The sequence below is a fragment of the Lacerta agilis genome, chromosome Z (assembly GCF_009819535.1).
Source record: "Lacerta agilis isolate rLacAgi1 chromosome Z, rLacAgi1.pri, whole genome shotgun sequence".
NCBI classification, from domain to species: Eukaryota; Metazoa; Chordata; class Lepidosauria; order Squamata; family Lacertidae; genus Lacerta; species Lacerta agilis.
In genome coordinates this window covers 42,140,142-42,166,135 of record NC_046331.1, presented here as the reverse complement: position 1 = coordinate 42,166,135, position 25,994 = coordinate 42,140,142, and the positions used below count along the sequence as shown (strand labels likewise).

The 25,994-nt window shown below is 44.2% G+C and overlaps 1 protein-coding gene across 7 annotated transcripts in view; it reads right to left on the bottom strand.

Moving 5' to 3' along the window:
- Positions 1–25,994, bottom strand: part of ATP11C (ATPase phospholipid transporting 11C) — a 121,987-nt gene that overhangs the window by 81,049 nt on the left and 14,944 nt on the right. For 6 of the 7 annotated variants that reach the window (XM_033138181.1, XM_033138180.1, XM_033138188.1 and 3 more), the window contains exons 1-2: positions 15,936–15,994; positions 5,007–5,126 (exon numbers count right to left, since the gene is read on the bottom strand). In XM_033138181.1, coding sequence (XP_032994072.1) covers positions 5,007–5,126; positions 15,936–15,986 — 171 coding nt within the window. In that variant the 5' untranslated portion in view covers positions 15,987–15,994. Of the gene's footprint in view, positions 1–5,006; positions 5,127–15,935; positions 15,995–25,994 lie in introns of those variants that run through there. The other variant, XM_033138182.1, reaches the window with a different exon arrangement.

The window sequence follows — 25,994 nt, the reverse complement described above, 5'->3', positions numbered from 1 at the left end:
AAAAGCAAAAGAGGCAGGTATGAACCAAGACTTCGACCAGCAATGGCCTCTTCTGAACAGGGCTGGCCTGAGACACTGCGGCACCTGAAGCTAACCAGAAAATGGCACACATGCACGCACACACGCACAAACCACCCCCCACCAGGGAAGAAGTGATGGTCAAGGAACTACATCAGGAACGATGGGAGAATAAAGATCTACATTGGGAACGAGGATCGAAGGAGACCTGCAGTGTCTCCTATTTGCCAAGAGGCTGCTGTGGAGATGGTATTGGAGTGGCTGTGGGTGATGCAATCCTCAGAGGCTGGATCTGCTGCCCCCCTGGATTCTGCTGCCTGAGGTGGTTGCCTCACTTTCCCTCATGGGTGGAGTGGGCCAGCCCTGCCTCTGAAGACTGCACCAAAATTGGGATACCTATCACCTTTTCAATATGTCTATCTATCTATCTCTATCTATCTGTCTGTCTATAAATATAAAATGGGTGGCTTTTAAAGGGGCAAACAATTATGATGGGCACACATGCACACACATCCACACACCCCTTTGGTGTCATTCCAACGGAAAGAAATAAGTATCTTGCTCCGCGAAGAGCTTGCTTTGCTACCCACTCAGAAACATTGGTTTTCCTCTTTTCATTTCTATGAGCCGTGTCCTGTGGGTCTTACGCCAGCGTCTGCAAAAGGTTTGGCGCATAACCCCACTCAAAAATTCTAGTGCCAGAAACAAGAGATGTGAAGGTTTAAAGGGGGAGGCATTTTCCCTGTCTCTCCCGCACACACGAGCCAGCTTGAAATAAGGTGAGGTGGAGAGGGCAGCCTTGAGGGCCAGCTACTGCCTCTGCATTGCTGAACAAGCACCAGGACTTAAATATCAGAAAGTGCTTCCAAACGTAATGGCAAAATGCACCGCGTCTTCAGTCGCTTGGTTCGAAATGAAAGGCTGCCAAACATATTGCTCTGGCAAGGTATGCATTTGATACAACCTCTTGGCTCCTCCTCTGCCTCAACAATAACGAGTCAGTGGGGAGGGACCTCCACTGGCTTACAGAATCCCAACCCTTTTGGGTCTTCTCAAGCTACTGATCAATAGTACAGTATAGCCTTCAGAAATGTTGTGGCCTCCCTCACAGTGCAGTGAGAGCCAGGGTGGCACAGTAGTTAAGAGTGTTAGACCAGGACCTGGGAGACCAGGGTTCAAATCCCCACTTGACCATGATGCTCCCTGGGTTAATCTAGAGCCAGTCACTGCCTCTTAGCCGTGGCTTCCTTACAGGGTGGTTGTGGGAATTAACAGAGGAGGGGGTATGCCACTTTTGAGTTCTGGGGTGTGAGAGGAAGTGGGGATATATATATATGCAATATGTGAACAAATTAACTAACAGACTAACCCATGCTCTGGCTGGTTTTAAATCGGCCATAAGAGGAATTCAAAAAGCTTCCTAGGTCAGCCAAATCCAGCTGCAGTAGAGACCTGGCAGCAAAGGTAATCATTGCCATGGTTGATAATTTTGTGTGTTGTGTTTCTTTGGTTTAATGTGGCCCTTTTGTGGAAGGGGGTTACTGTTTTCTTTTGTTTTCGTTCTTGTTTTTATTCTGTAGTTTGTGTTTTTATCTTGCATTTTTATGTTGTGAACTGCCCTGAGATGTATGGATAAAGGGCGGTACACAGATTTAATAAAGAACAACAACAACAACAACAACAACCTCTCTTGTGCTACTGCAGAGCTTTCCAAACCTTTCCTGTTGGTGGCACGCTTTTTAGACATGCGTCATTTCACAACACAGTAATTCAGTTTTACTAGCAAACTGGAGGTTAACCTAAACCCTTTCCAGCCCCAGGAGGAGCGTGGGGAGCATTCATGCGACACACCTACACACTTCAGCCAACACGCTAATGTGTCATGACACGCAGTTTGGAAAGCTCTGCACTACTGCTTGGAACTGCAGGGACTAGAACCCAGAACCAATAGCTCCATGATCCACCAGCCAATATAGCGAGACATTAGGACAGCAGGTTCCAGCATCTCCCTTGTAAACAGATTCTAAGGGCTTGAATGACTGTGCCCATTGAGGGTAGCCACTGACTCTCCTCTTGTTAGCCTGGGGCACTGCCTTGGCAAGGACAACCTTTTCTACGTTGGTTCAGCTCCAGGGTCAATCCTCTCATCTGCCTACTGCACAGCCCAGACTCAAAGGACAAGCTTCTGAATTGACCCAGCAAGCACCAGGAGCTCCGCACTCACAAGAAAGGCCCCCCAAAACCAGGCTCGTCCACTAAATGGCAAGTGGGGGAAGCTGAGCTTGCACTGAGTCATTTTGCGAGACCACGTGAAAACTGCAGATGGGTGCTTTGCAGAGCAGAGAAAGCGGGTATGGGAACCCGACCTTTTCCCAGCACACAAAAGGCACATGAAACATACAGCAGTTGATGCACAGAATCTGCTGAATGTCAACCACTAGCGGAGGTTGTCACAATGTTTTACGCAGCTCCCCTTTGCCTGCTGATAGCAGCCACCTGCTTTCCTGGCTTGGAAAAACTGTTGCCTTTTGTTCCGCCTTCCGAGCTGCACACAATGAGACCAAGACTTCCCAGTCAATGCAACAGTAAATATATTAAAAGATTCAAGAGGGGCAGCTTGCGCTGTACCTTGCCTGGTTTACATTAGCTCTTTAAAAAAAAAGAAGAAGCAGCTTGGGTGCAATTTATACTTTCATTCTGCTTTGCAAATATTGCTGCACAGAAGAAACAGAGATTTGTGCACATTAAAAAAATATTTAGGGTTGTCGACCCTAACATTTTATCGAAGCTCTCCTTGCATAATTCACAATCATTTTGTATTTTCTAATTATCTGGAAATTTCACCGGCTTCAGCGCTCCAAAATGGTTCTGTATATGACTCCCAGTAATAGCATGCGCGGGTGGCGAGTGCCTGGACAAACTGTAGCTGAGAAAACGAGGAGGTTGGATCAGCAAAAATCCCAAAGGGTGAAGAAGAAGCAAGAAAGAAAAAGCCAAGGGGACAAAATAACAATAATGGCAACAGCAACAACACAACAGTTCAATGAGGACTGGCCATGCTTAGTGTCTATTGGGGACAGGAGGGAACCCAGAGAAGTGTGTGTGTGTGTGTGTGTGTGTAAGAGAGTGAGCTGCGATAGCTCAAGGACACCCTCTCTCCCCATGAGCCTACCCAGACCCTGCGACCCATCGTCTGTGCCACCTCCTCCAGGAGAGGTTTGGAGGGTGACAACTCAAGAAAGGCCTTTTCTGTGGTGGCTTCTTGTTCACAGAAGGCTTTCCCCATGGAGGCTTGCCTGGCACCTTCATTACATATCTTTAGGCATTTAGGCATTCCTCTTCAACCAGGTGTTCAGCTGATTAACTTTCTACGGCTTTTTGAACATGTTTATGGGAGCAGGGTTATTGGGGTTGTTGTTGTTGTTGTTGTTCCATTATGTATTTTGAATTCTCATTTTGTATTTTTCCCTTGCAAACCACCCTGGGATCTTTGGGTACGAATTTAACAAATAACAATAATAACCGGATGGGAAGTCTTGGAAGAAGATACGGTTGGTTAGCTGGAACACTGGACAATACCCTCTGTGACATTTTATTGCAGTTCCCACTCATAAATGTAATAAAGCCCTTAGCTGGGTTACTTGTGCCAGATGGAAGAAAGCTACAAAAGAGGAACTACGGGTCTTTTGTGTTTCTTGCAGTTCTAAAACTGGAACACCTTACGGGATTGGGAAAGAGTTCCTTCATGCATAGGTTTTATTCTTAGCTAAAACCAACAGAGTTGCAAAATAGCAGCAGAATAAGTGCTCCAGACTGATAAAGGGTCTCACAGACCGCTTTTTTGCAAGAGATTTCTTGTTATGCCTAGAGGAACTCCTGGATGAGTTGGATCACTAACAAAGTGTAAGCTTTAAACAAAAGACACCCCCCCCCAACAAAAACAAACAAAAACCAGGCACATCTTGTGAGTGATCCTCAAAACTCAAGTCTTATGTGGAATGGCTTAGGGAGCTGGGTATGTTTAGCCTGGAGAAGAGAAGGTTAAGGGGTGATATGATAGCCATGTTCAAATATATAAAAGGATGTCATATAGAGGAGGGTGAAAGGTTGTTTTCTGCTGCTCCAGAGAAGCGGACACAGAGCAATGGATTCAAACTACAAGAAAGAAGATTCCACCTAAACATTAGGAAGAACTTCCTGACAGTAAGAGCTGTTCGACAGTGGAATTTGCTACCAAGGAGTGTGGTGGAGTCTCCTTCTTTGGAGGTCTTTAAGCGGAGGCTTGACAGCCATCTGTCAGGAATGCTTTGATGGTGTTTCCTGCTTGGCAGGGGGTTGGACTGGATGGCCCTTGTGGTCTCTTCCAACTCTATGATTCTATGATTCTAAGTCATAAGGTTAATGATGGTCAGAGTGATTCCCAAGTTCAAAACAAGTCTGGGGGGGAAAGTAACAGAACACAAAATTGCTTTTGCTGATGGCACTCTCTGGAGTAGAACTGTAACCTGAACAGGATCCAAGTACTGCAGGTTATGAACAGTCTCTAAACCAGTGTTTTTCAACCTTTTTTGGGCAAAGGCACACTTGTTTCATAAAAAAAAATCACGAGGCACACCACCATTAGAAAATGTTAAAAAATTTAACTCTGTGCCTATATTGACTATATATAAAGTAATTTTTCAATTTTTCCCACGGCACACCAGGCAACATCTCGCGGCACACTAGTGTGCCACGGAACAGTGGTTGAAAAACACTGCTCTAAACTATGAAGGACCAGGAGAACCTGCTCCACTCTTACATGATGCCCGCTGGGTGACCTTCCGCCGGCCACGTCCCTTCTGCCTAAAATACTCCGCAGGGTTGTTGTGAAGATAAAAACAGGTCTGGTGGGCCAGTGTAGCAATTAAAGCATGGTTATTACGGTGTTCACATGAATTGTCAAGAGCTCGCATGCCATTCCCGCAACAGCATTCATGCGGCAAACGTACCTTGGAAGAGACTATTTGGTTAGAGCAGAACTTCTGCGGAATGTAAGCCTCTGGCGTGGGAAGCGGATGGTGGCCAACAAGGACAGTTCGTGTCCCAACACGTTTCTCTTCCCCGACAAGCTGCAAATAGAAGAGGAAGAGGATTAAGTCACAGGCCCAAAAACGTACTGCAAAGCAGGCTTCCATGTCTGTGGAATTCTGCACCCTCTGTGCCCCGGGTCAATACCCTATGGGCTCATTAACAACATGGAGCTTCCATGTTCCCAAGGGCTTGTGGCATTCACTGGATGCCAGGGGCACCTCCATGCACACAATTCATTTGTGCATTTGGGGAGCCATTCCTAATGTTTGTCAGTGAGGAAATCTCTTGGGAAATTCCATGAATGTGCAGAGAACGTGTGTCCCACAAAAAGAAATTACCATTCCAAACGTACAAAACAACTCTATTCAGAGCTGGCGGTAGGCCTACACAATTTATATATGCTGCTGTTTTCCTAAAGTTATATCCCAGCTACCTGTTTCATTCATTTAAAACATTATATCCTGCCAAAAGGCAGATAACAGTATGAAACAAGTAATTAGCACATAATAAAAATAATAAAAAACCACATTTGTGTACAGCGATGCGGCAGCAACAACAACAAAACTGTTAAGAGCAACAGTGGAAGCAAAGCAGCAATTAGTAACTTGGAGAGCTTTGGGGTAAAACTGAAAGCCAGCGTTTCGATGCTATCCAAATCTTAACATGGGAGCCAAACAAACATTCCTGGGAGTTCCACGTTAGACCACTGAATGGTCCCTTCCTTCTGAAGGCACCAAGAAATGGAGGAACAACACAATGCAGGTCTTCCAACAGGAAAACAAGTTGACTCCTAAGGGAGAATCTTCTGCAAATGAGGATTTCCAGCATGCTCCAGGGAGTCCTGGAGTTCTTCCAACCTTATTCGAGGTTCTCCAATGAGAAGACCACAAGAAACAAATGTACCCCTTTATGGGCAGATAATTTCCCGCAGCAGAATGCAGCTGCTCTAGGTGCATCCCACAGAACTCAGGCTAAAGAGAGCAAGGCCCCGAAACACATCCCACCAGGCGCACCAAGTCCCAAGGGCGGAGGAGTCTTCGGCCCCCTCAGTATCGGATGGCAAAGAAGAGTCTGGTGCCAAGCGACTGGCTCCTCGTGAGCGCAAGAGAAGAAGCAGTGCCATGCTGGGCTCCATGCTTGGGCACCTCCTGACGATGGGATGTCGCCAAGCATATGATGTATGGTGCACATCACACACATGACACCACACCACACAACGCAACACACACCACGCCCCCTCAATCTTAGGCGCAAGACGGAACCTCTGCCTCCCACAATCTTCTGCAACAGGCATATTTGATAAATAGGTACCGCTCTGGCGGGAAGGTAAACGGCGTTTCCGTGCACTGCTCTGATTCGCCAGAAAGCGGCTTAGTCATGCTGGTCACATGACCCAGAAAAACAAGGGTACTGAGTTAAGAATAAAATAAAATAAATTATTCCACCTAAAATGAAAAAGAAAAGACAAACCCGGTAAGAACATACCAGATCCAATTCACAGTCCATTCCATCCAATCTACCTTCTCCAACAATGGGAAAACAAAGGAGGATTTAGAAGACCATGCAAGAACTTTTAGAAAAGTAAGTCACGGCAAAAAACAAAACAAAAAAAACAAAAAACAAAAAAACGTACAACACAATCAACTGATGTGAGATTGGATAATACTCCAGAGCATTTTATATGCCGAGCTCCAATAGTCACACATCCAACCTTTTTCGTTCCTTCCAGTGTGGAAAAACCTTGCTCATAACCAAGTAGCAAGGAGAGGATTTTCCTCCTATTGCAGGGGAGGACGACAGTTTAAAAATAGCATTAATGCAACTGGAGGTACATATCTATCATTGACCGGATCTTTGTCCTGGAAATTCCCAGGAGCATCCAGGGTCGGATCGGAGAGTTTCTGCACAAAGACCTTGACATAAAAAATGATCCAGGATCATGAGTCTTCTAGAGCAAATTCACATTTCTGTTTCCTTCCTCCCAAACTCTCTTTTGGGAGTGCACGCAAGGGAAGATGAAAATAAAATAGAAAATCCTTCCAAACCCAACTATTCCCTGGCTTCCACGCAGCCATAAGCCTGGCAGTACATTTACCATTAAAAACATCTTCAGGGGGAGCACTGAATAGCAAAGAAGAACTGCAACCCTGGTCTTCAATTCAATGTGGAATGTGCTTGTCGAGCCCATGAACAAAGCTTTGCCAGGAGCTGAATAAATGCCAAATTGTATGTTGCATGCAGATGTGCGTGCTTGGGGTGTGCACAGCCTCTGAATTGCACGGTGAATCAGGGCAATGCTTTCCCCTCCACCGCTGTATTCCTTAGGGATACATGATCTTTTTTCATGTTCAAAGAAGAGATCTCTCTCTCACACACACAGAGAGAAAACAGGCTGTGATTCCTAAAAATCCAGGGATGGTGTGTGTGTGGGGGGGGGGGGGGTCTGGAGAAGCCTGCCCCCAAATATCTACCCTTGGGGTAATAGGCTCTTTGCCCATCTTTCCTGAGGATCCATGCTCTCTTATCACCCCAAGTGGACCTGTGATTGCTGCCCACAACGAAACTGGGGGGAAAGCCTGTCCTTGCAGCAGAACCACAGAAGATAATGTATTCTTCCATCTATAAGACGCCCCCATGTATAAGATGCCCCCTATTTTTTTGGGAGGGGCTCCGATTTAAGAAAATGGGGAGGAGATGTATCCGTGTATAACATGCCCCCCAATTTTTGACATTGTTTTTTTTAGGAAAAACACCTAGTCTTATACACGGGAAAATACGGTAATTCCAAAATCTGGCAGGCTTCATCCTCTCACAATGGGAGAACTGCATCCAGTCCTGGCAGAAAGCGGAAAGGTTACATGTTTTCCCTTTGCTTTGTTTTTAAAATCAAACTTTAAAAATGTCCTGCGCGCGCACACGCACGCACACACACACACACACACACACACACACACCCCTGGATGTATCAAGCTTAATCCATTCTGGCTGAGCTGTTAGGTCTATGTATTTCAACAACTTCTGTGGAGAAAAGAGAAGAGGAAGAGGAAGAGGAAGAAGAAGAAGAAGAAGAAGAAGAAGAAGAAGAAGAAGAAGTTATAGCAGGCTTTTATTTTTATTTTTTAGATTCTCCATTATACTGAATGGGGTGGAAGAACGAGCTCAATTTTTAACAGATCTAGTTTAGCCCTGAATGACAAACCAAATTGGAAGGACACAGAGTGACTCTGGAACATACAGAGCTGATCCCCAAAGCTATGAGATGCAAGTCAAATCTTGTGGGCACTACACTCCCCTGTTTTGTACTCCAAAGGCCAGTATATATGGATTTTTTATTTTTTTCAAAGTTCAGCCTCCCAAAGCTTTTATTTGGAGTGGAGGACAGACCAGGGACTGACCCTTTCCACAAAGTAATCCAAACCCAGGTGTTTACAAGGTTGAAAAAAATTTGGGGAACCAGAGGGTAGGGAGAGATCAGCTTAAGGGGATAAAGCCCCACATGTCCCCCAGCCCTTGCCCCCAAGAGAGCAGCATCAAATGAAAGTGGATTGAGCCACAATTACAGATTTGTTAACAATTCTACCAAATATGCAATGGTGTGTATGGCTCAAATACACATCTATCTTCAGCCAAATATGGGCTGTCAGAACATGCTATATAGTGCTTATAACTGGGACATGTCACTGTATCCGGCTTAGAGATGGCACAATAACTCGAGTCACTCCACAACGCCGCAGGGTGTGGCCTCTTTGGGCACATCCATGATTGTACCACCGAATCATAAGCTGTAGAGCTGAAAGGGCTCCCCATGGTCATCCAGTCCAACCCCCTCCAATGCAGGAGTCTCAATCAAACATAGTGGATGGCCAGGAGTCTCCAACCTCTGCTTAAGGCTGATGCGAGTTGTAGTTCAAAACATCTGGAGGGCACCAGCTTGGCAGAGGCTGCTTTAATGGCTCTCTCATTCATAACCAGACTTACTATGGACAAAGTCATTCCAGTTCAAATCCTGTCTATGGCCTGAACTCTATCTCAAATCAGCAAGAGGCCAGTGTTACCAACCTGGTTTGCAAGGTTATCTTATGCATTACAAGAAATAGCATACGTAAAGTTCACTGAAACACACTGCAGTGCCACTGAGTACAATTACAGTACTTCAAGTCAAAAGCAGCTAATGGGATATTTTTTGAGAAATCTCATCATTCACCCGGACAACCAATTGTTCTGAAGAAAGAGGATTTGGAAGGATTGAAGCGGTGGTCATTTTGACTTCTGTTGATCTAACCGTTCCCCGTGCAAATAGTTAAATAGCTTTCCCAACAGGTTTCACAATACATTTAGGCACATTTCAAGGCAAACAACAGTTTCCCAGAAAAAAACACACTAGCTTCATTGTTCATACTTTATAGGCAACACACCCTAAAGCAGAACTGCCCATATCTGCTATCTTAAAATCCTGAAGTCGGGAGAGATAAAGAATTTACCAGGTTCAAGGAGATGCTATTAGTATATAAACCCCTTAAAACATGGGACCAGTTTACCTACGAGATCACCCTAACCCACACATGCACACTTGACCACTTCAGTCAATGCAGAGGGCACGATTCAACCAGCATTAATCATTTTTAAGGGTTCCTCCTGACGTCACTTTTTATTGCTAGTTCATGATTATTTGTGGTGGTGTTGGTACTGGGGCAGTTATAAGTGATCCTTTCAATACCGTTTGCACCTGGAAAAGTTTCCAGGTGGGCATACTGCTTTATTCCCTATCAATGTATGTTCCGTAGCTGAAATTCTGCAACTTTTCATGCCACACATGTTCCAGGAGTTTTCCTTGCTACTGTTTTTCTGTTATAGTGCAAGTGTACTCCTCCTGACAATTGAGGTAACATTGGAATATTACAGAACTAATAAAGCAGAGTGGTGTGTGGAATTGCCCAGTATAAATTCATCACTAGGGCATTTATATTGCCTGAGTTATTCACACAAAAGTTTGTTCCATTTCCCCAACATTTCCCTAGTTGTTCATTTCTGCATTGTATCTGGGCCTTCACATGCCACAAAAGCCACTTCAGGGAAACTAATGGAATATAGCACACATTTAGCTCTAATCTGATTCCAGAAATAATCTACCGGTATTTGCAGCCCTTTTAACATGGAAAATCCCAGGAGAAAACTGAAAAATTTGGGGTGGGATGCTGGCATACAGTTCCCTCCTGTTTTCACGAGGAAATCATAGGAGAAAAGGAGCACACATGTGTTGAAAGGTCATTGCTGTGCCACAATACTGGTGAAAATGATATTTAGCACAGCATGCCAGTGTATTTGTCAAAAAGCCAAAATTCCACAGCACACCAGGTACTTAAGTACAAAAGTAACATCATTAGAAAACAGGACAACTGGGGAAACTAGTGCAACATTTGCCACATCTTAACGTACCCAAAATCCTCTAGAATACACTAGCATAAAAATGCCTCCCACTGATCTCTGTGGAAGAGTTGAAGTTTGTGTTGAAGCAACTCCTCTTTAAAGCAACCATGAAGACGACACACACTCTCTGAAAAGTAATGCCTATTATAGTCAATGGTACTTCTTTCCAAGTAAAGAGGCATAATTTTCCACTGCTGAAATGCTCTACTTCACCCGGCTCACCCCTGATTAGTGACCATGCTGGCCTGACCATGCATCAGTCTGAAAGATCTGGAGGGTGCCAGGTCAAAAAGGCTGCAGTAGACACAGGGCCGTCTTACCCATAGGTGCTAGGGGTGCGGGGCACCCGAGCGCCGGGCTCTCAGGGTCCACAGGCTTAGAGTCCGGGGCCCGAGAGTTGAGTCTGGGGAAGAGCCCGCCCGTCTGCTGGAGCGCCACGGTGGGCTCTTCTGCTGCAGGCGGCTCTGCGCCGCGAGTTTGGGGGCAAGCGAGCTAGTGAGACACTGAGGTGGCTGGCCGGCTCCACCCTCCTGCGCACCTGGGACTGGGCAACCCCCGGGGTGTGTGTGTGCATCGGGTACATCTTTGCACCCCAGTGCTGCATATGCTTAAGACAGCCCTGAGCAGACAATATTTTGCATACATACCTGCCCCCTATGAGCAAGTACCATAACCTGGCATTCGGCAGCTTTCTACACCCCCTAAATTCTGGTGCAAAAACATCTTTCTAAGCCCAGTTCCAACCAACAAGAAAGGCTTCATTGAACACAACAGTTTGCAATAATGAGAGCTGGAACTGTAATCTTGACCTTCATTCTACACCCGCGCAAGAAAAAGCATCATAGGAACAAGTAAAACCAACAGGAAGGTGAATATTTAAAGATTTGTAAAACACACAGGTCACTCACGCAAAGGCTTCCCTCCTCTGAGTTAAAAGGGTCCGATTTTCATAGAAACAGGCATTCTGCCAAAAAGCTCTCAAGAAGGAAAACAGAAGACTCCAGAGCAGGTGTCTCTGTTTTGTTTTGTTTTTTAAACTAATGAAAGGGAGGAAGATCATATTTACAACAGTGAGCTCTTACCTTGAAAACAACTGATCTGGCTTATGGGCAGGAAGTCTTTTTGACCTGTTTTTTAAGCCACGTGAAAGAATTTGACAATAAACTTGCATCACGTAAAAACTCTAGGAGTTAGTATGTGCAGATCCATGGAAAGCTGTAGTTTCCCCTTAACCACTAGGCCATGTTACCTGGGCTAGCTTCCATTTAGTATTTTTTTAACCACCTGAAACTCATCCCCAGCTTTGCTAAAAGAAAAACCCCCACTATATTTCGACTTACTTGTGTTCTTTACATAGCTGTCAACTTTTCCCTTTTCTTGTGAGGAATCCTATTGGGAATAAGGGAATTTCCCTTTTTTTAAAAAGGAAAAAGCTGACAGCTATGGTTCTTTACATCACCTGTATGGCACCAGCCTGGAGACAGATCTGGGTAACTGCTTGATTTTATATTTTCAGAAATGGGGGGGGGGGCAGCCACTCCTTGCTTACTTGCCCCAACAGTCCTGGGTGCAGACTGGGATAGTACACTGCTGTGGGCACCAAAAAGAAAGAAAAAAGAAAAACCACCACACATCCCACAGAAAAAAACCTGAGAATACTCGGGGGTTACAACTCATGCCACCCCCCAAAACCACGGCAAAACACTTACATATGTCCTTAAACAAATAAACCACATACCAAAAAGGAAAAGGAAAGGCAGACATCCCAGACATCCTACCAATCCAAACAGCTCAATATTTAAAATGTTAAAAACTGGGACAGAAAGGGGTGTTAGGATTATAACCTTAGTCTTGCTATCTGCAACCAGACAGATGATAATATAAACCTGCCTTAAAGGGTCATTGCAAAGCTCACAACTAGATAATGCACAGATAGCAATTTGAAGACTTGAAAACACAAGTATTATTATTTAAAGTCTGTAACTCACCTTATGCCTTTGGGCCTAGAGAGGTGGGATCTAAATAACAACTCCCCCCTCGCATACCAAAACACACACAGAGACAAAAAACAGGACTTGCATAGGTTGCATTTGTAGGGGGGAGGCAGATTATCTCCCCCTCTCCAGGGCTTTCAGATGCCAACTTCAAGGTCAACACGACTTACATGAATATGCTTTGACCACTGGGACTGCGCCTGAGAGGCTGCTGGTTTCTGCTCCATGTAGAGATCTTGAATTTGGGGGACGGGGGCGAGCAGAGGGGAGGATCCTCTCCCAGGGATAAAGAGTCCTCAAAATCCCATTTAGCATCAAGAAGTGTTGCCGCAGCAACCACCTAGCCTGGGGACCAACTGCCATGGAATTCAAGGACGGGTGCTTAGGGCAAGGAAAGAGGGAGGTTGCGCCCGAGTATCTAGTGACCGGGATGGAGTTAGGGAGAGATGGTGCCAATGGACCAGCAGGCAAAAACCCTACCCTGCTCTTCCACATGGAGAAAATATTTTCTGCTGTTAGAAAAAGCAGAGCAATCGGCAGGGAATTTCACCAAGCCACCTCAACCCCAAAGCAGGCTCGAGATAAACATTAGAATCACCTGCTGCCATATTTATGCATCAAACTTGTATATTTTTCAGTGGTGGGTGGGAGAAATGGCAGTTGTTTGAGAAGTTGGCAGAACAACTTTTGAACTCGGTCATTACCCCCCACCAGGCCATGCAGAAGAAGGGGGTGTATTCTGAAGAAAACCCACAAAATTGAATTACATTTTTATCTTGCCCGCCTCATTTTGTCCTCACAACACCCGCAAGTGGTAGATTAGGTTGAGGTATGGCGACTGGTCACTGAGTGAGCTCGGCAGTGGAGGCAGAATTTGAACCCAGGTTTCTCAGGAACTACTCCAACCCTCCCAGCAACTACACAACACATGGAGAATTGTGTGCAAACAACAGGTGGGGAGCTTGCTGTTCAACTAGACACATGCAATCTGGGCCCCACCATTTTTAAATCTGTGCTTTCAATTCCAGGCATTTGGTGTGTTTTGGTTTTGTTATATCCACATTGCTTTTGTTTTCATGTCTCATTTCTTTGTATTTAAATTGCTTTTATCCCTAATGTATTCTAAAATGCCCAGAGGAAGCTATTCATTCATTAGCTGTATTTCTGTTACTGCCCTTCATCCAATATCCTACAGTATTCACGGGGAGCATTCGCAAAACACATGTACACACTGCAGCCGGCACACTAACGTGTTGGAACACACAGGACTCAGCTAAACAGCTGCAAATATAATCTTTTAATTGTGTTTTAAGTGCATTATACAAATGTGACACAAGATGGCGATGGTGAACTTATGGCAAATTCAATATATATTGTTAAAATGTTTTATGTTTTTTTTAAAAAAGCATTTTCACAGCGTTTTTTGTGTGTGTCCAGATCCCACCACAGTTTGGAAAGCTCTGTATTAAAACAACAATAAATAATGTCATGGGATAGCACTCAAGTAAAATGGATAAATAAATAAATATAATAAAAAGGGCTGTGGAGGAAGTCTGATTGAGAAGTCTGCCCCCTTTCATCCTTGATGTGCTAAGCAAAGTTATCGAAGGGGAAAGTCAACACCCTCTCTCTCAAGGAGCAAAAGTAGTTCAGTAGCAGAGAACATGTTTTGCATGCAGAAGATTGCAGGGAATCTCCAGTCAAAGGATCTCAAGTACCAGGCAATGGGGGGGGGGGAACCCTTCTATGAAAACAAAGAGCTGTGGCCTGTCAGGCAATGTTTCTGAAGCTTGAGTCCCCAGCTGTTGCTGGACTACAACTCCCATCATCCCTGACCACTGGTCATGCTAGCTAGGGATGATGGGAGTTGTAGTCCAACAGCAGCTGAGGGCCCAAGTACGAGAAACAATGGCAGACAATACTGTACTGAGATAGACAGACAGATAGTCTGACCTGGTATAAACCAGCTTCCTATGCTCTCTGCATAAGCCTGGAGAGCTGTCCACAACTTCACTTTGAATTCAGTGCCCAGCTTAAAGCAGTTTTCTAGAGTGCGTTAGCAAGGCTAATTCTCTTTTCAAATAAATGAAGCTGTTTTCAAATAAAAGCAAATGTACACAATTTCACTGGCTTGGTATACACCTTGAATAACTGACTTTCTTTTCCAGCGAACGAAGACATGCAATGACTCATTCGTAAGGCTGGGATTCCTTCCTGAAAAGTTCAATCAGTGCAACTTTGCCCCTATTATTATGTATTCAGGCTGCATTTATTGTGTTTCAGCCCGCTACCCAACTGTTAAAGGACCAAGAGCCATAGCAGGTAAAAGAGTGGTGTCTGCAGCCATGGCCTTGCCAGATCTGATAAGACACTGCAATACTGCTCGCAGAAATCTGTAACTTGTTTTTTTAGCACAGCAATTTTAAAGTTACTAGCCTGGCTCTAAAATGGAAATGGAAAATGAGCAAAATCCTATAGCTTAACATGATTTCAAAACAAAATAGAAGAAAGCAACAAATGCTACAACCCAGAGCCATTCAATTAAGCACTGGAAGATTAAGGGCATCCACACAAGAGCACAGTTAAACTATGGAATTTGTTATTACAAGATGTACTAGTGGCCCCTAGAGTAGATGATTTTAATACAGTTAGCAACAAACTCGTAGCCACAATGGCTATGCTATAAAAACACTGTCAGAGGCAGTGAGTCTCTGGATCTCAACTTTTTGGAATCATAACTTGGGAGAGCGCTGTAACACTTAAGTCCTGCCTGCAAGCTTCCCATGGCCACCTGGTTGCCCACTTGGGAACCCAAGCTAGACAAGATGGCCATTTGACCTGATCCAGCATTGCTCATACACTCTTAAAACATACTATGCTGTATCTTAAACAATAAACACATAGCAGTAAATCTACTCAGCTTTGGAAGCCAATTTTACAGCGTTTGAATTGCCACTTTTTAATGCTTTTTTTCCTTTTATTTAAAGAATGCACACACACAAACACAAAAAAACCTCTCCCTGCATACACATGGTCCTAAGAGGAAACAATATTTTATACAATTACCTAAGCCGCCAACTCCTAACCATGCCTAATTAAACTCAGCGAGGTAAGTGATGTCAGGATTGTGGCCTTATTCAGGATCAGCTCTGATACATCAGTCAGTTGCAAACCATTCAACACACTAATCTGACGTGTTTTAGTAAATCCAGTTACCTAAGTGAAACTCTGGCTTTTGCTAACCGGCATTCTTTTTTACCTTCCCCCTTGCTTCCATTCGCCTTTCCAGAAACGTCTGCATTTAAAAAAACAACATATTGTTCTCTGCTGCATAGTTTCCAGAGCAAACGCTGTAATTCTGAAACACCAGTTAATTTGCAAATGCAATGGCTAAGCAGAAAAGCCAGTGAATACATTTGGGCTTACCGCGGTAGACCACACCTTCAACCAAGTTTCTGGGGTAAAGCAGAATTCCATTTCAAGACCAACAATCTTCCATGCAGAGGTGGTTCTCCATAAAATAAATACTGTACTTTAAGGAACTAAAATGCTGTGTGGTTTGTTGTTTTTTTTAAAAAAAGCAGGCAGTAAGCAGGCAAAAACAGGCTTTTTGCACAAAGTTGAGCAAAGATCAAATTACATTGGACTGGAAATGCATTCTGTTTAAACAAGCACCTTCCAAAAGGGAGGGGAGGGGCTTGTGACCTCAACAGTTTGACTTCTGTAGCAAGCCTGGTTGACCTTAAGGCTGCAACCTTCTGTGCACAACCAACCAACCACAAAGGAGCAAGCCCAGTAGGTCTCAGTGGGGCATAACTCACAAGTAAACATGCAAAGGATCTGGCTGCCTGGGCTGTAATCCTTAAAACACTCACTGCAAAAGTCTGCTGCAGGAAAAAATAAACCGAGAGACATGCAGTACCTTGCAAGAGGCAGTCTTCCCATCTTGTACAGTACACAAACCCCTATCAGAACTATGCAAGATGCAAATACAGTAGTTATGTGATCTCAGCATGCCAGAGGCCCCCTTTTAACCACTGACTGTGTGGCTGTCAGAAATACCGTACCTGCAGAAGGCTTTGAAGCTGCAGGCAAGTTATTTTAGCATTCTCCAGGCTCTTATTATTAGCAAAAACCTGCTCCACAGGTTTTGTTCTAATGGACTTTTCAGGCTGGGTGAAAAGGTCTCTGCCATGGGCATCTAATTTGTAGGGGTTTTTTATTTTAAAAAATGCTGGGTTTTTTTTACTTTTTTTGCTACTCATATTGTACACCGCCTTGAGACGCTTGCATACAAGGTGATTCATTATACATAATAATTATATGGTATATAAATATTCATTTTTAAAAGCCAGTTGTAAAAATGCTGCAGTAATAATAATAATTTATTAAATTTCTATATAAAAACAGTGTAAAACCACAAAAACTCACAACATAGCAACAAACGAAAATAATACCCCCCACAGAAGGCCATAGATTGTTTAATTAGCAAAAAGCCTGGGAGAAGGGGAATTTTCTGCACGGCACCTGAAGGTAGATAACGAAGGTGCCAGGTGAGACTTCCTAGGGAGAGCGTCCCGCAAGTGGGGAGCCACCCAAGAAAAGGTCTGGCCTCATGTTGCCACCCTCCTGACCTCTCATGAAGGGTCACGTGAAGAAGGGCCCCGTATTGTCAGTTCATATGGGGAGAGGCAACCCTTGAGGTATTGTGATCCTGAGCCATTCAAGGTTTTATAAGTCAAAACCAGCACTGTGAGTTAGGCCCGGAAACTAATTGCCAGCCGGTGCAGTTGGACCAAGATCGGCGTAATATGATCAAATCGTCTTGTCCCAGTGAGCAACCTGGCTGCCTAATTCTGCACCAACTGGTGTCTTCGAACCATCTTCAGAGGCAGCCCCACATATAACGCATTGCAGTTATTCAACCTGGAGGTTACTGGAGCAGAAACGACATAAGTTAGGCTTTCCCTGACCAGACAGGGACATGGCCGAGCCACCAGCGGAAGCTGATGGAAGGCAGTCTGAGGCCACCTGAATCTCAAGTGATGGATCCAGGAGTACCCCCAAGATGCATAACCGCTCCTTCAGAGCGAGTGTAATCCCATCAAGAGCAGGCGACCTCCCAAACATCCGGTCTAGGGAACCACCCATTCACAGTGCCTCAATTTTATCTGGATTGAGCTTCAGTTTGTTGGCTCTCCCTCAGTCTATAGCTGAGGCAAGACAATGGTCCAGCACTTCCACTGCCTCACCTGCAGCTATAACATCATCTCTCTGGGAAAGCCCGGATAACAGACAATACAAAGTTTTAGAAGACAAAGGATAGTCATTAACATCCTGTGTTTCCTATGCATCTCTCTTAATTCCTACAGGTAGTGGTATGCCACAGGGCAGGTGATACTGCGCTAGTTATTAGCACTGTTTTCCAATTTATTTATTTTTTAATGCTGATGGAAAACTTTGTATATTGCATGTGCATGATGAACACATGCAAAACTCACACACTTGAAAATAAACCTGCAAGGACTGGGATATTTGCTGGGCATTTTGAATATACCTTTATTGTGGGTAAATTCTTAAGTAACCTGATACAAGTCAAGGGCAGTACAAAGGTTTTTTTTGGTTCAATTACCATAAATAAGCAAACGTTCCCTTGTTAAATATGTGTCCAGAATGCACTGGGAGCATGCCAGTTCTTGCAGGGGTATATGTGCATGAATGCAGGTGAGTTGCCTTTCAGTATTAGTACTCTGTCCTGAGCCAGGCTTGCAAATGGTTGCTAGCCTTGCCTGCCTCCAGCTTTATGAAAGCAGGGGTTCACCACCACTATCCCAACCCATTTATACCAGAAGTAAAAAAAGCACTGCAATCCAATACGTGTCTGCACAAAAAATAAAGTCCAACTGAGTTCAGTGGGAGCGGCCTTCCAGGTGTAGCACTGCAGTGTAGCGCGCGCGCACACACACACACACACACACACACACACACAGAAGTATGGCAGACTGGTTGCTAAAAATGTTTTGTTGGCTAGCAAGCACTGCGCACTTGCAAAGACACTCTAATCCCCGTGGTGTTTGTTGTAGCTGCCTTTGAATAAATGCTTCCCAGTATTCAGATGCTGGAGCTGCTGAAGATACACAGCTCTCGTTACTGAACTCTGCTTATAAAAGAAGCCAAAAGATAAACCATGATATCCTCTTCCTGTGCTATATTAGCAGCTGTGCATTGTCCAGCCAGCTATAATGACCTTTCAGCCTCATGCATTTGTGAACTGGAGCCTGGGATAAAGATATTGGCAGTAACTTGAGCATGGGTGTGAAATGCCTGCAGAATTCAACTCATGGCAGCCTCTTTCCTGGGTCTAGTGAAATGAATGCCGGGGGGGGGGTTCTGTGGTCCTCTGGGTGTTGCTGGACACCCAACTCCCTTCAGGGGTGAGGGGTGCTGCTTTTATTTTATTTTGTTTTATTAATTTAAAAAAATGGTGTACACTTGTGTCATTTTTTTAAAAAAAAAATCAAAGCAGTTTACAGCAATACAAACAAAACCTTGCCAAAAAAAACTTTAAAAAGTTAAAAGCAGGTAAAAATAGTTTAGCAATGACCACAGGACCACAGGTTACCTGAGCTAGCAAAGGACAATGCTAGATCTCCTTGCTATTAAACAGCTTCATCTCATTCCTGCAGCTCAAGTGGCTGACAAATGCACAGGCCCATCTGGATTTTTCTTTTTCTGTTCAGCTGGCAACCCCAAAATAATAACAAATGCTTCTCCAAGGAGAGGTTGACCACTCCCGGTCCATCATTTTAGAATTGTCCTTTACACAACTGGTCTGTGTTTTCCTTGACCGACCACACTTGTCTCTATTTGTACTGACTTCCTTGGGCATCGCCTTGCATTATAGAAATCAATGTTTCCCAAATCTCTTGTTTCCCACCCCACCAAATCGAAACATATAATTCATTCTTAACACCAGAAGAGGTCTCGATCAGGTGCCTAGGACTCTGGAGAACAAACCAATGGAGAACAAGCCTATTGATACCTACTAGTCATGATGGTTGCATAATATTCTCCAGCATCAGAGGCAATCTGCCACTAAATCAGAGTTGCTGTGACCGAGTTACTGTGACTTTGCTTGAGGGCTTCCTGCATGCATCTGATAAAGGGCAAGCTATGCCATTATTGTGACCATTAGCAGAGACCATACCCAGAAAACAAAATTGACTGGCCGGCCAAACCAGGTGAGGGGGACCTGATGGGTCCCTTAGTGAGGTAGGGACTCTCCCTGTGTGTGAAGACGGGCTCCAGAAGATTAAACGGATGGGACTAATAGTGCGTCCAACGGTCAAGGTTTCTGTTCATGATGTGGAGGCAGATGAGGGGCAGATGTCGATTTTCAACCTGGGAAGGTAGCCCATCCTAAATCCACTGCCTTGTGGGACATCTTCAAAAGAAGGAAAGGCTAAGGAGTAAATCCTACACAAATCCAGAGCAGAATCCCTAAGGTGTCTTGTATGCCTCCTTCTGGCAACTCCTGCAGCCAAGTTGATGCCAAACATCTTGCTCTTCTTTTCTTTGGACCACCATCAACGAGGCCGAGAGGAGGGTCTTGTCCTGGGCAGCCCAGGACCCCCATTCACACTGCCCAGGCTTTCCCCCCCCCCAACATATTACAGATTAGTTCTTTTTTAAAAAAGGGAGCACATTGCTAAGAAAAAGAAAAAAAAAGTAACCACTTTACATATCCAATCAAGTTACAAACTGCTTATCAATGCATATTGCGTTTTACAGGGTGTCATCTTCTTCCCGCTTGGCTCCTCTCCCCTTCCCTCCTGACTCTGCGTTCCGCCCCTCCCTCCCCCCCCATCTTGACTTCTCAGCTTACCCATCACTGCCTAATTGTCCTTCTTTCCTCTATCCGCATGATCTTTCCTTTATTCATAGTCTAATAGTCTCAGTTATTTGGGTCTTTACTAATCTGCCAGTAGGATGGCTTTTCCTGCCTGTGAATTAAAATAATCCTTTAATGATTTCCAATTTTCCTCTCTTTCTGAATCACTTATTCCTTTTAACTCTTCACATTTTAGCGCCAAATTATAATATGTTAACATTTTTAATTGCCAATCCTCCTTATCTGGTATAATTTGTGTTTTCCAATTCTTTGCTATTAGTAGCCTCGCTGAGACCGTGGCGTACATGACTATCTTTCTGTCTTTTGGCTGGAATTCATTACCCACCATTCCTAGTAAAAAGGTCTCCATACTCTTCTTGAAGGGATATCTGATTATTTTTTCATCTCTATGTACACTCTCTCCCAGAATACTTTGATCTCCTTGCAGAACCACCACATATGTAGGTAGGTCCCTACCTCATTCTTGCATCTCCAGCATTGATTGGTTACATTTTTATACATTTTAGCTAACTTGACAGGTGTCAAGTGCCATCTGTATTGCATTTTTAGAAGATTCTCTTTGATATCGTAATTTGGAGTCAATTTGCTATCCCTTTTCCATAAGTTTTCCCATTTCTCCACCCTGATTGGCTTTCCCACATCCTGCCCACACTGCCCAGGCTTGTGCCCTGGGGAAGTCACTTTGGTGTTGACAATGCAGCAGTTTGGCTTCACCCTGGAGGCAAACTCCATTGTCTCTCGAGACAGACGGATGCCAACAATCTAGCAGAGTTCACCTCCCCCCCTTTTAGAGTGTGTTCAGCTCAAAGGAGCCCACTTCCTGTGCTCCTTGAATGAGTGGCTTGCAAATACAAGCCATCCTTCTCTACACCAGGAGAACATGCTAGAATCTAGATGAGCAAACCTAACCGTATCTACTCAGAAATAAGTCCTACTGAGTTCAATAGTGTTTTCTCCTAGCTAAGGGGAGGTGGGATTGCAGCCAAAGAAACCTAAGAACAGAAGAAGAACCCTGGTGGGTCAGGGCAAGGGGTCCCATTCAGTCCAGCATCCTGTTCTTACAGTGGTCAGCCAGATGCAATGAGCACTGAATGCAAACAGGCAGTAGAATTGGACCTCAGTGGAGGCTGACTGAGAGCAAGGAAGTTCTAAAAGGTAAAGATAAAGGCCCCCTGGACGGTTAAGTCCAGTCAAAGGCGACTATGGGGTTGTGGCGCTCATCTCGCTTTCAGGCCGAGGGAGCTGGTATTTGTCCACAGACAGTTTTCTGGGTCATGTGGCCAGCATGACTAAACACCTACTGGTGCACGGAGGACCGTGACGAGTGCCAGAGCACACGGAAACGCCATTTACCTTCCCGCTGCAGCGGTACCTATTTATCTACTTGCACTGGCATGCTTTTGAACTGCTAGGTTGGCAGGAGCTGGGACAGAGCAACGGGAGCTCACCCCATCACAGGGATTCGAACCGCTGACCTTCCGATCAGCAAGTCCAAGAGGCTCAGTGGTTTAGACCACAGCAGTAGTGGACAAATTGTATTTATACAGGGCAATCTCTGGGCAACCTACAATCAGTTTAAACAAAAACCAAACAAACACACACATTGTTAAAAACAATGGCTATAAAGAACTAACAATAAATTAATAAATTAACCACCAGCCAGCACAGAACTTATCAACAAAAACCATCAGTGTAAAACAATTAGCAAATCAGCAGCAATAGCAAACATCAAGATACAATAAAGAAAAAGGAAATGAGCAACATTTACAGTTGTTTTTTATTTAGACAAAACAAAACTGTGGCAATGTTTTTAATCACTCAGTTCTGCTGATAAATAATAACTGGTTTTGATAAGGAAGGAAATGTTTTTTGGTTTAATTTTAAACACATTTTAAAAAGAGTTTTAAAATGTGCTAATGGCTTGTAACATAACATTTTGAAACGAAACAAAAAACAAAAGGCCTGCCCCTTTTGGCTCCTATGAAACAATCCTCTAAGCAGTTTGATTATAAATTTGTTTGCACCTTGGCTATACAAACTTAAGTCTTCCTCATAAGTCCTCAAAGAGGAAAGTGGAGAAATTCTGGACCTATGCTATCTTTTTTAAAAAATGTAAATGTGCTGCTGCATTTTAATTGAAAGAGTTTATAGCCAGGAAACGCAGCTATATTTGAAATGCATTTTTAAGACCAAAATACAATCCAACTCACACTTACCTGGGAGTAAGCCACACTGAAACAACTGGGACTTACCGGTATTCCCAAGTAAACTTGCATAGTTTGCACAGATAACGAGTGGTTTCATTGTAATTTAAGGAGAAACTGGAGTAGATTGTGACATCACTGCTTTTGGAGTTTTTGGCAGTTCAATTCTATGCACATCAGCTCAGAAGTAATCCCCAGAGAGTTCAACAGAACTTAACTGCCAGGTAAGGGTCTACAGATGCCAAACTTAAATCACACAAAGCCAAAAAATGTAATCAAGGTTCAAAAATTCTTATTTTGATCTTTCACTTTCCATCTTTTCGGCTTTGATCAGGGGGACACTGCAGGCCTGTGCAGGATGAGACCATGGGAAGTAGCAGCACATGAGGAGAGTGGAGAGGGCACAATGCATGAACCAAAACACCTTTGTACTGGCACAAGACAGTCTGGGGAAACTTCCAGGAGGCAGATGCCCATGGTAGGCAGGTCTAGAGGCAAAGTGGGCTTTTAATGCACCTGCTTTTAATGCAGTAGGTCCCAAGTTCAGTCCCCAGCATCTCCAGGTAAGGTTGGAAAAGACTCCCTGTTTGCTACCCTGCAGAACAGCTGCCAGTCAAGTGGAGCAATACTGCAATACTAGAACCGACAATGGTCTAACTCAGTAGAAAGCAGCTTCCTATCTCACTTTTCTCCTTCTGCTTGCTGCCTTCACACCCTGAAAAGCAAATGTTTCCCCAGCAGAGAGATAAGGAAAGCGCTCCAATATAATTATACAAAACCCAAGAAAGGCCCCTGGTTTAATGAATGTGGAGACATTTGGGGACTGCCATTCTATTTTATTTGACTTGTTTTTTTTCAAACTCCAACCTGACTTGAGGGAGGGTTGACAAAGGAGAAACCAGCTTGAGGCTTGTTAAAGATCCAGTTTAGGGTGGAACTGGAATGTGAGCATTATAAATGTCTCTAAGAATCATGAACTTTGTAGGTTGCCAAGTACACAAGCTGGCCCTAGTGCTTCTGCTGATTGGGGTTGCCCACTTACGAAAAGCATGTTTTAAAATTCAAAAAGCAATTTAATCGTGAGGTCCCACTGGGACAAAGCGAGAATTTACTTCTGAGTAAGCATGCAGAAGATTTTGCTGGAAATGCTCTTTCAAGAGTTGTTGCTGTTGGCATCCATCTGTCTCAAAAGACAATGGAGTGTGCCTTAGGGGGTGAAGTCAAAGTAAATGACCTCCCTGGGGCTCAAGCCTGGGCAGTGTGCATGGAGGTCCTGGGTTGTCCAGGTTGCCTCTCAGCTCACTGATGTGGTCCAAAGTAAAACAGAGCAATATGTTTGGCACCAGCTTGGCTGCAGCAGGAGTTGCTTGAAGGAGGAGTACAAGGTGCCATCCAACCCTCTTAGGGACTCCACTTTGGATTTGTGTAGGGTTCACTTCTTAGCCTTTTCTTCTCCCAAAAATAACCTGCAAGGGAGCACTGAGTTTGGATTGGAGATTCCCTTCTTCTAGATGGGCTACCTTCCCAGGTTGATGAGCCCCATCTGCTCCTCATGTGCAGAAACTGCCTTCTTGACTGTTGGACTCACTATTGGTCTTGTCCAATCAATCTGCCCGCGACTGGGCTTTTTCACCAGAACCCAGGCATGCATGTCAAAAATCTCGAACCCAACTGAAAGCTGAAATTTCACTCACAACTCAACTCCAGGAGCAAAGAATGTTGTTGTTCAGTCGTGTCCGACTCTTCGTGACCCCATGGACCAGAGCATGCCAGGCACGGCTATCTTTCACTGCCTCCCGTAGTTTGGTCAAACTCATGTTAGTAGCTTCGAGAACACTGTCCAACCATTTCATCCTCGGTCGTCCCCTTCTCCTTGTGCCCTCCATCTTTCCCAACATCAGGGTCTTTTCCAGGGAGTCTTCTATTCTCATGAGGTGGCCAAAGTACTGGAGCTTTATTTAATTGGTGGCAAGTGGGTTGAGTTTCTTGTGGTAGTACAAGCAGCAGGTTAAGCACTTAAGATTTAGTTTGCCTCCCTAGCCACTGGCGCCAAAGTGACTAAACACCGGCACATGCACACACCAACAAACCCCTAAAAGATGCACCAGACACTGAACTCAAAGCCCATAAACAGTCTTTTTGCGATATACGCATTCCAAATAAGATCCTACTGATTCAGAGGTATACACAAATAGTTAAACTGTACCCTTCTACAGTTATCCACTTGTAAAGTTCAGTGCCTTATCTGTAGGCACCACAGCTGATCTAAACAAATCAACAAGGGCACACTCTCACACAACGCTTGTTCCTGTGTAGAGACAGCTTGCACTGTGTTCAGCTGAACATGTGAGCCAGCCTGATAGCACAAAGAAAAAGCAGGTCCTGATTCATGCATTATCCAGGTTTAGGGTATAGCATGAGAAAAGCCCAACTTTTTCAGGCTAGAGAGGTGTTGGCATTGTGGGATGCATTGGTGATGGAACAACTGAAGTGACAGAGACATCAAAGGCTGGTTCAGGGGGGCACATTCTGCTCCTGGTCAGATACATCCTATGAATCCATGACCTCTTCCCCTGAGGAAGGGGAGTCAGAGCCATGGGTGGATAGCAAGGTCCAAGAGGAAGCCCCTACTCTGCATCTCAAAAAAAAAAAAAGAAGTCTGACGTCATGAGAACCAGAAGCTTGAAGCTGCTGACAAAAGAGCTTCCACAAGAAGGACAACATAGTAGTAGTGATGCAGAAAGATATTTTTATGCTGATGGAAAGAAGATATATATTTTAAGTCAGTGGAAGTCTGTTGAAAGATGAAATTCTAATGGCTGGGTTGATGACAGGGAGAAAGAAGAAACATTCTAATCTCTTGTCTCATGGTATTACTGGTAGGACAGAGGAAGGAAAACTCTTTTCAGCACCTCTCTTTCTGGCAAAAATAAGGAAATTAAAAACAAAACAAAACAACATGACATGTTTTCACAAAAGGCCAGTGGAAATAAAGATGGGACAGAAATAGGAACACTTTTTCCAAGTGGGCATCTCTCAAGAGTGCAGAGAGCAAAAGCCATTAAGACTTTGGTGCCTCTTTGCAGGTTTGTCTGCGTTGCTTCTTTTTTTAGCAAAGCCACCAAGTTACAAGAACTGATTAGCTTGTCGCCAAGCCCTTCCTTTGGGGCCAGAGTAAACTCAAATGAGCCTTTATCATTTGCTACTGAAATCAGTGCAAAAAAAAAAAAGCCTTCCAAAACTCCATTGGCTTAACATGTTCATAAAAACACCACCACACTTAAGGCAGAATGTAAATCTTGCTCCCGGGGTCTCACTAGATAAAAGTCAGCTCGATCCCTCTCAGACCAAATATGTAAACCAAAATTT